This window comes from Culicoides brevitarsis, chromosome 3 (assembly GCF_036172545.1).
Source record: "Culicoides brevitarsis isolate CSIRO-B50_1 chromosome 3, AGI_CSIRO_Cbre_v1, whole genome shotgun sequence".
Taxonomy (NCBI): Eukaryota; Metazoa; Arthropoda; class Insecta; order Diptera; family Ceratopogonidae; genus Culicoides; species Culicoides brevitarsis.
Genome location: NC_087087.1, coordinates 19247558 through 19258069, shown reverse-complemented (window position 1 = coordinate 19258069; position 10512 = coordinate 19247558). Strand labels below are relative to the sequence as shown.

General features: G+C 29.9%; 1 protein-coding gene across 1 annotated transcript; it reads left to right on the top strand.

The window, feature by feature from the left end:
* Window positions 1-3059: 3059 nt before the first annotated feature.
* LOC134835285 (putative ammonium transporter 3) lies at window positions 3060-5732 on the top strand. Its single transcript, XM_063850157.1, has 3 exons — window positions 3060-3198; window positions 3671-4518; window positions 5110-5732. The coding sequence occupies exons 1-3, from the start codon at window positions 3060-3062 to the stop codon at window positions 5635-5637; spliced, it is 1515 nt and encodes a 504-aa protein (XP_063706227.1). The 3' UTR covers window positions 5638-5732.
* The last annotated feature ends 4780 nt before the right edge of the window (window positions 5733-10512 follow it).

Below are 10512 nucleotides of genomic sequence, written 5' to 3'. Positions count from 1 at the left end.
AATATTTATTTTTTTATTTCATAAATTTTATTTTTTAATTTTTTTTTAAATATTCAGTCACATTTGACACATTTTCATAATTAAGAGACATTTTTTTTTTCAAAAGCATTCAATTATTTGAATCTGTGACCATGATTTTTTCTCTTGCATGTCAATGTGACTCATCCGTATTGACTTAAACGATATTCTTGCTCGAATGAGAAACTGCAAATGACATAAAGTTAATTTGAATTCCGTTTAAACATCATTGGTATATTATGATAAAATTTCATTCATTGAAGCAGCCTGCAGCGTTATTTTGATTAATAATAATGATGTATTGTAAGGTAGTAGTTTGAAAAGCATTTTCAATAATATCAAATATCAATATGAATTTTGAGCAAAAGATTGGTCGTTAAGGGTCGCGATTGCCATAAATTTCGGTAAATTTCGCTACGTGATAGCGAAATGCGAAAATGCTTTCCGTGAGGCCCTAATAGTGCATAGTTGCACGAATTCAATATTTCTGCACCACAAAATATGCTGTAACGTATGAAATTTATTATAATAAGAGGAAAAAGTTTCTCTGTTCATTCGATACGCATCTCGTATCGTGTGTGCATGACAAAGTCTGCTACAACCCTTTTATCATCATCATCATCATCATTGATGTTCTGCTCATGTTAAACATACCCACACACATTGTCTTCTATTTATAGTATCATTCTGTGAGACAAGTGATGTGTGAATAAGTCAATATAAAGCCTTGATGATGTAAAATGTATAATAAATGATAGCAGCTACCAGTATCTCGTGTGCATTTGTCTTTCTAAATGACGACGAGAGAGAGAAAAAAAATATGATAAGCCAATAATTTTTCGGAAAAAATATCTTTACAAGGACCAGTAAAAATATAATGGCATTTGAAAGAGGTCTGTCGATGTGTTGGCATTTTTTTCCTTGCTTGAAATGATAAAAATAAAATTAATAATTGTGGAATGGCACAAAAGGGTTCAAATTTCGAGAAAGAATTTCCGCATATTTCAACTAACAACGGCAATAAAAGTTTTGGCAAATATTTTCTACGCATAGTTCCGAGAAAATATTCTCATCAAATCACCTCTTTCCTACGCATAACAATAATATTTCCACAAGTATGCTTTTTTGGGGCATTTAGAGCGAAGAAGAACGATAAAATATGTTCAAATGGATTTCTTTATGATGGATCACGAATTCGTTCGTCCATCTAATGCAACTTTCATGTAATTTCTGCTCCATGTGAACGATATATCTCTGCGAGTTATGTAAGGCCATTTCCTTTATCATCGCACACTACCTATATTAACTTTAAGATTTTTCTCTCTCCTTTTTTTAATGGTGGCTAATGGACAAAGGAATGAAAAGAAATTGTAGGTACATGACTCCGTAGGAATGAATTCACAAATAAAGGATTTGTCATTGACAAAGGAAATAAATGAGCCTTTTTTCTACAGAATTTCTAAAAGAAAAAAAAGTAAAAGGAAAAAAAATTGAAATTATAATCAACACACCCTCATTTTTCACCACTTTAGTAGATTACTTAACACTCAAATGGAGTCACACAATCATCATTCAACAAAACAACAGAACGCATTTTTCCATTTTACCACATCCGCTCTCACAGTTTTTTTTTCTTCGTTCATCCCCCCTCTGATAAATAGCGGCGTGAAAGTAAATGCATCTCTGTGGCATCGCTCGGGTGTATTGAATATTTTTATCACAGTCCAATGAACTGTTAAATTACTTAAATTTGAATATTTATTTATAAAAAAGCACTCAATATGTGTTCATCGAGAAATTATTTGATTGAATATATATTATTACAGGGCAAAAATAATTTTTTTATAATCGTGAAAAATCGAATTTTATATTTTGATTGACAATATGGAAAAATATTTGCATGTAAAAATTTTAAAACATTTTTTTTCCAAATGAAACTTATTTTTTTTTATATTTCATTAAAGGAAAAAATTTAATTATTACTTCTTTTCACTGCGTCTGATTGTGGAATAATTAATTAAAAATAAAAAAATATTTTTTAAAACATTTTTCTGTATTTTTTAAATTTTAAAACTTTAAAAAAATCCATTTTATATTTTTTTAAATAAAAAAAAAAAAATAAATTTGCTCGTAATTTAATAAAAAAAATTTTATTGATTTACATAAGTTCTTAGAAAATAATTATTTTTTTTAATTAATTAATTTAATTTAAATTTATTTAAAATTCTAAAAAGTTAAAAAAAAAAAATCATAAAAAGTTTTAAAAAATATTGGGCTTAATTTTTCGAGTTTATGAAAATCGCGAAAGAAAAAAAAAACAAACTGACTCATATCAAATAATGATTTTTAGCCAGACGAGTTTTGCATGTTGTTTATCATTAAAAATTTAAATTATTGAAGTCTATTGTTCAATAAAAGACAACAATACCCAAATAATAATCTAAAAGACTCACGTGCTAAAAGACTCAATATGAAAAAAAGTTTTTTTTTTAAATAAAAAATAATAATAATAAATATTAGACATGCAAAAAAATTACATTCACATACTAGACTCCAAACAAAAAAAAAGCCTCGTACACTTGTTATGGTTTTAGTTTTTTTTTTCATTAAATGTTTGTAGCCGTTTGTAAAAGAAGAATTTTTTGCGTCTTTAATTTTTTTTATCACATCTTCGATTCATAGTTGTAGGAATCGCTTCATCATTCTTTGACAGAATCAAAACATAAAGAAATAAAATAAAAGATATGGGTTAATAACACTTTTTTAAAGTAGGTAGCTCCTCATTCATCGTTAGCCAAATTTTGTTTTTGTACGTCACCACAGTGTATGGCACTCATTTAAAAGCTCGCGGAGTAATAACTGTTATTATTGCTAATGTGGATGTAATTTTTGAATGGTTAAAATTCGTACTTGTACGATGTGTGATGATCATGTCAGACAAAAATAAATGCGAAATCTATCGTGATCAGTACGACTTTTGACGTCAAGATTTGCAGTTTGAATTGGCTTTCGCTTGGGTTTTTCCAAATTTATATTGAAATATGGACAAAAGTCCGTATTCGACGGGCGAAAATGAGTTTCCGCCACGAAGTGAAGAGATTCCAGTTGCCTTTGACCTGAATCCAACGGACACATCATGGATTTTATTGTGCGCTTTCATTATTTTTACGATGCAGATCGGTAACTAAAAATTTTAATTTAAATTTTAAAATTTTTGTTTTAAAGCTGTCATCAGAAACTAAGTGTTTTGGTGATAATGAAATGTCAAATTCAAATCTTTTTATTTTTTTAAAATTATTTTTTGGTTTAATTGTTTCAAATTTTTTTTTTTTTTTCTGAGTTGAAAAAAAAATTTTTATCCCGGGATCCAAACTATTTTCCCTAAATTAAATTTACAATTTTTTACCCAAAATAATGAAAAAGTCTTAAATTAAGTCAATTTAATAATTTTTTGAAATTAAATTTACAGATTTTAAATTTTTCCTGTTTTTTATTAAAAATTTTAAAATTTCTTTATGATTTTTGTAAATTTTTTGTGGAAATTTTTCCATGATCTATTTGATTTTATTTTTTTAGCATTTTTTAAAACATTTTTTGATATATAAACTTTTTTTTTAAATATTTAACTACATTTTTTTACATTTTTTTTCAGGTTTCGGTTTGCTAGAAGCTGGTTTGATATCGACAAAGAATCAAGTGAATATTATGATGAAAAATGTCGCTGATGTGGTGTTAGGTGGTATTACTTACTGGATTTTCGGATTTGGCATGTCGTATGGAACAGCTCCCGGTACAAATCCCTTCATAGCCTTCGGTTACTACTTCTTCGATCCGGACATCAAAGACCCGAAAATGGGTGGCATGTACACGTCATTTCTCTTTCAACTGTCCTTTGCCACAACAGCCACCACTATCGTTTCTGGCGCCATGGCCGAAAGATGCAATTTCAAAGCGTACTGCCTTTTCTCGCTGATCAACACGATTGTCTATTGCGTGCCAGCCGGATGGGTGTGGGGCGCTCATGGATTTCTCTACAAGCTGGGCGTCATAGATATTGCTGGCAGTGGACCGGTGCACTTGATTGGAGGAGCTTCGTCACTTGCTGCTGCAATTATGCTGGGACCCCGTATTGGGCGATACAAAAACGGAACGAAACCGCTGCAACCGGGAAGTCCTTTGATGGTTTGTCATGGATTTCTCATTTTATGGCTCGGATGGTTGGCATTCAATTCGGGATCGACGTATGGCGTTACGGGAGAAAGTTGGAAATATTGCAGTCGCGCTGCAGTTATGACAATGTTGGCATCGTTTGGTGGTGGGATCGCAAGTATGACGTATTCAATGACGATTAATAAGGGAAAACTGGATATGTTGGAGCTGATTAATGGAATATTGGGAGGATTAGTTGGCGTGACAGCTGGTTGTTTTATATTCAATGCATGGGCTTCTATTGTTGTTGGTGTCATTGGAGCTCTTCTTGCTAATTTCGCTGGACCAATTGTAAGATTTTTATGTTTTTTTAAACACATTTCAAAATTAAATTGATAAAATGTGAAAACTCGCGAACAATTTTGATAAAGCTCGGCAAATTCATGAAAAATATTAGAAGATTCTAGAAAACCTCAAAAAGCTCAGATTTTTTTTTTATTTGTTTTATGGGAAATCTCTTTATAAATCTTTTTATGGAAAATAAGGAAAATTTGTGAAAAATCGTAAAAAACCCTTAATTTTTTAAATAATATGGAAAATGAAAAATTCGTAATTAAAATTTAGAAAAATTTCTTGAAAAAAAAAACAAAATATATCGGAAACTTGATAAATATCAAAAAATGGATAAAATTCGTGAAAAATATGAAAAATTTTTTAAAATCTAAAATTTTCTTGTGGAAGTCTAGAATTAAAAATTATTAAAAAAATCTTTAAAATTGAAAAAATTCGTGAAAAGTTGAAAGATTTTAAAAATCTTGAGAATCTCAAAATCATCGTGAAAAGGGTAAAAAGTCAAAATTCGTGAAAAACAATCGAAGAAGCACAAAAAATGCCTTCTATTCGTTTAAACAATTCTTGAAATTCTCATTTTTTTTTTTGCAGTTTGATAAACTTCGCATTGATGATCCCGTTGGAGCATCGACAGTACATGGCGTGTGTGGCATTTGGGGCGTCATTGCCATCGGATTATTTGCGGAAAATGTTTCACTTGGCACAACAAGCGATCGCACCGGACTTTTCCTTGGAGGCGGCTGGTATTTGCTCGGTGTTCAATCACTTGCGGCATTGTGTCTCACTGTATGGGGTGCCGTCACAACGTTTGCCGTGTTATTTGTAATCGACAAAATTACGCCATTACGGATGGACGAGCACGAGGAATTGTTGGGTGCAGATTATTCCGAGCACGATTTAAAAATTGAACCATGTCACGGATGTTCCGTGACTAACAAAGCCGATGCAAACGGAAGTCAAGGCAAGAGTTTGCGACAAAGAAACGTTTCAAATAATATTTTCGATGAGATCGGGGCGAGACGAGAAAAAGAATTTAGGAGGGAAGGACTCGAAAATAGAGCTTTTGAAGGGAAATTTACGTCACATGGCACAGAAAGGCAGAACGATGAAGCCGTTTAAAAAATTTCAATGCAATCATTTCAAGTGCGCACATTCATTTAATAAACTCCATTATTTTCCTATTAATCTTAAATTGTCAAATTGTATGTTTAAAGTTTTTTTTGTATTCATTATTTGTAGTAATAATTATATTAGTTTTATACAGTAATTTGCCGCAAATACATGATATTCTATTAAATAATATTTTTTTTGTTATCATTATTATAATTTTTATTTAAATTCATCACAATTGACTTTTTTGACAATTTACCATTGTGATTGCCTTCGGTGGTCAAATCAACAAAGCATGAACTGAACATACCTTTCTCACGCTATTTAAACCGGAAAATAAATTTATTATGATAGGCGACCAATTTTTAAAGCAAACATTTTTTTCGCCTAGCAGAACGACTAGTTGAAGGCATTTTAAGACCGAGATAATGCTCATTGATATTTACACGACAATTTTGTCTTGTAAAGAGAAATAAATTCCGTTTTAAATTGCATTTTATTTGAAATGGAGACAGATTATGCACGACCGACTGTTTGTAGTGCGGTACATGACTGCCCATGAGAGAAAATAGGATGACGACAACGGCGAAACCTTTTCTATATTTATTTTCTGCATTTAGTAGTTGTTGCTTGGATCAAATGTGGATGTGGCTGCTAAACAATGAAAATACCGCAAACAATTTGCCATCTTATTTATTTTGTCTGGATAGTGGTGTCTTCACTACTTTTCTTCAGGCGAATTAAGATGTTTGGTGGCGTAGTGGGTTCTTTTGCTATTTTTTATGACTTAAAAAAAATAATATTTTACAATACAAATTAAAATTTAAATTATACTACTATCAATGAAGTTTTTGCGAAAAGCCGCTATAAATTTGTTTTGAAGTTTTTGTAACGAATATTTGTTTATGAGGGGCAAAATAAGTTTTGAAATACTTTTTTATTTTTTTTTAATAAGGATTTTTTTTAATAATATATTTTTTAATATTAAATTTGAAATACTTTTTAATAATGTTAACAGTTTTTTGTCATTAATCAATATTTTAGTTGATTTTATGGTATCTTCATTGAGATTTGATAATTTATAATTTATAAAATTTATCTCAGAGTATTTCAAGTTAAAAATTAAAACAAAAAAATTTCGTAAAAATAACTGTCAAAAAATTTTAAAGAAGAAAATTCATGTAAAATACGATTTTTAATACAAAAATTCTTAAAAATTGAAATTTTTAAATAAAATTTGGGAAATTCCTTAAAAAAAGACCAAAAAAACGATCAATTTTGTTGAAATTTTTAACTTTTTTTTTATTTTGTCCTATTGGATTTTCGACTTTTGAAATGGGGCATGGGACAAAAAGTTCAAAAAAAAAAATTTGGAGCGGCCTAAATATTTTTTGATAATTTGACTGAAAGCTAAATTCAAAACATTTCGAAAAAAAAACTCTTAAAAAACTGTCAATTAATTGAAATATTTTATAAATTAAACAACTTTTTATCAAAAAAATTAAAAAATACTAAATCAGTAAAATTGTCGCTTTCAAATTTCGAAAAACTGTCTCTCATCCTTTTTTGTAAAATCACTTTTAGATTTGCACCAGCACATTCATTTCATTGTGAATTTTCTTCGAAACTTTTATCTCTATCTGGCATCTGATAGTTTAACAAGAATTTATTTCGTTTTAAACGGAAAATACATTTCTTCCATTAAAACTTACTTCATCTTGTTCATTTTCGCAAAATGTCATCATCACATAGATTTTTTTTTCTCATTGCAATTTCACTTCAATTGATGCAGTTAATCCGATTTATTTTCCTGTAATTATCATTCATATCACAAAAAAAAGTGTGATAAATGTATTTTCAACGAATTTCGGAAATTCACTTCAAACGCAAAGTCGCGTACAACAATTTTCCAAGCAATTAATCATCAAAAAATACGGTGAAAGTTGCTGAAACAATTGGTTGAGTGGAATTTAATCACCAGTTTTTGTGATGTTTGTGGCGAAATCGTGTGCGTTTTTTTTTTGTTTTGCTAGATTTTATTTCAATTGTTACTCGAAACACATATCAGGTGAGTTCTATGTCAATTGATGCTTTAATGAATTTTCAATGTTGTACAAAAAAATAAAGGACAGATGTGATAAAAATACATTGTAAACTAAATTCTATGGTGCGTAAATGTAAAAAGTTTTACGATAAAATGCTTTTAATTTAATCAATCAGTGTAAATGGAATCCGGCGTCAAATGAAGGAAAATATTGCCTCGCTATCTTCTAAAATGGAAAAAAAAAGTACAGATTAGTTGTAGTTGTCAAGCTGTCAATAATCCTAAAATAATTATCGTTCGCAAGAACGGTGCGAGCATGTAAGTGATAAGTGTGGAAACTGGGGCGGACGAGTGAAGTGAAGTAATGAGGAGGAGATAATTTAATGCGCGATAGAAGTGGCGGTGTACTATCGTTTATTAAATAAATTGGAGCGAAGAGTATTTCTGTGTTCCTATGATGGTGAAAAAATTATGCACATAACTGATTTTGCAGATACAATAAAAATGTAAAAAATTGGTGGCTCGCGGATCAAAATATCTGCGAGATGCTATAAAAGATTTTTAGATCGATGAACGAGTCACGTGAACTATAAAAAATTTAACCACGTATTTTTTTAAGTTCACGTGGTTTTAAAAAGTAATGGACGATTCAGTATTTATTTATTTTTGAAAAATTTAAATTCCTAATTTTCAAACTTAAGTCACAATTTCAAACCACACAAAATTTTTAAATTATTTTTTTCCAAATTCAAATTTTCAAATGACTTTTAAAAAAACCACGTGACCTGAGAAAAAAATTATCGAAATCGAAAATCTTCGAAAGAAAAAAAATTAAAATTTGCGTTAATTTCCCAAACAAAAAAAAAAATAAATAAAAAATAAAAAATCGTTCATTACTTTTTTAAACTTTTTAAAATTTCATGGTGTCTCGCAATGTACCTTTCATACTTTTTCGCTTGCAAGACTTAAATTTATCACAGTAATGTGTGTAGGAAGGAAGAGGAGACGTTGTAAGACGCAATCAAAGTGATGGAAATAATGTAAGCAGTGACCTAAAAGCTAATGTTCTGTACATTAAACACCGAGTTTCATTTCCTTATCAGCGTAAGTGGGGTTCGAAGATTCCTTTGTTTCTGAAGTGGCAGTGGAAAAGTCATCGAACAAACTCTGACTTTCGATAAACATGTCAAATTCGTTCTACTCAAGATTAATTCTCTACTCTTTCTGCAAATATTTACAAAAGTCCCCCTCCGAAAATTGATTTAATACACTAGACTGAAGGCGAAAAGGTGATAAATGACAAAGAGATGCACTCTTCATGGACCAAAATTCCTTTCCCTTGCCTTGATGATGTTGATGATGAAAGACTCCGAATAATAAATTAGTATACTGATGCGTGTGCTTAAGTAATTTTTTACTCATTTTCCTTGAGTGAGTTTCATTGTTTTATCGCTTCCTCAGATTCGTTGTATAAACAAAAGAAATGTGTACAAATGCGTTCTTAATGAAATCCGAAAGAATGAAAAAGAAGGAAGGAAGAAAGAATCTCAAAGTAATAAATGGAACTTGATGAAAAAATGTGTTAATGTAAATAATTTGAATAACAATTGAGACCGTTGAAGATAAAATATGTCTCTTATTTGTAACTTTTTTTTTCCTATGAAAGAAAAAAAAAATTGAACATTAGAGCGAAATCGATTTTCATCTGATGATGGTACCATGTGCAAAATGATGGGATTCAATCAAATGAACCAATTTTTATTGTCTTTCTTTTTGTTGCCCGATTCACTTATTTGATTGTGAAACAATTTATCTACCGTGACAAATGACTACCTTTAAATTCAGACGTGAATGCGGAAAGAATTTGACTGACTCCCGACCACAAAAAACAATTTATCAACATAACTTTTCTACTATTGCCATAATCAGTCAAAATATGCGTTAATAAATGGCTTCATATGCTTTTGCTCTTCTATCATAATTCAAACTTATCAATCATTGTTCGTGTGAGGAAGAAGAAAAAAGAGCTGAAAAAAGTTTGTCTTCCATGAAAAAAAAAACGAAAAACAATAAATACCTAGAAATAATCTCAAGCAATAAACTCTAACAAATTCATTACATCCTCTGATAGAAAACCCACATTTTCGCAAGACTTTTTAACAAAATCAACGAGGTTTTGATGTAGGAGATGATGAAAAAAGGAGTCAAGTGAAAATCCATAACTTTTTGCTCAAACTAGTCACGTACCGAAACTGATGCGAGAAAATATTTTCTTTTTCACATATTTTTATATTTTATCATCATTATAGTATTTTGCTGATGAGAAAGAAAAAAAAAATAAGGAAAAAATGATGAAAATTCTTTTCCAACATTCCTTGTGCTTCCTTCCTTTAACTCGGTGTCTGTTGTATATATTCTGTGGTCTGTGATGCGTTGTTGTAGGAAGAATAAATGCTCACATTGTTATAACTTTATAAGGGAATGAATAAAAGCTTTTTCCTAGAATTTTCAAGGAGAACTTTGCCGGAATAGAATAAGGAGAACAATAAAGAATGTTATCAACAACGGCAATAATACGTTCGTTATTATATGTAGTTGTTAGACATAGAAACGGGTCGAATTGCACTCCATTTCATTCTATTAAGATATTTCTGTGGTTCGAAATTGTTGCTTGAAAATAGTAACAATGTATTCTATTTCTATTATTATTTTGATATCGGTTTAATCCTTTTATTTGTGAGATTGTGAGAGATACAAAGAAATTTTTTAAACAAAGTTAAGATGCTAAAATTGTAGTCAAATGAAATTCAGATATAATTTTTAGTTTTTTTTAAAGTAAA

What these genes read in the sequence shown, in the direction of transcription:
- LOC134835285 (XM_063850157.1), top strand. Translation starts at nt 3,060, where the DNA reads ATGGACAAAAGTCCGTATTCGACGGGCGAAAATGAGTTTCCGCCACGA. An exon ending in TATTTTTACGATGCAGATCG is followed by an intron (nt 3,199 to 3,670) that starts GTAACTAAAAAT and finishes ATTTTTTTTCAG; the next exon opens with GTTTCGGTTTGCTAGAAGCT. An exon ending in CTAATTTCGCTGGACCAATT is followed by an intron (nt 4,519 to 5,109) that starts GTAAGATTTTTA and finishes TTTTTTTTGCAG; the next exon opens with TTTGATAAACTTCGCATTGA.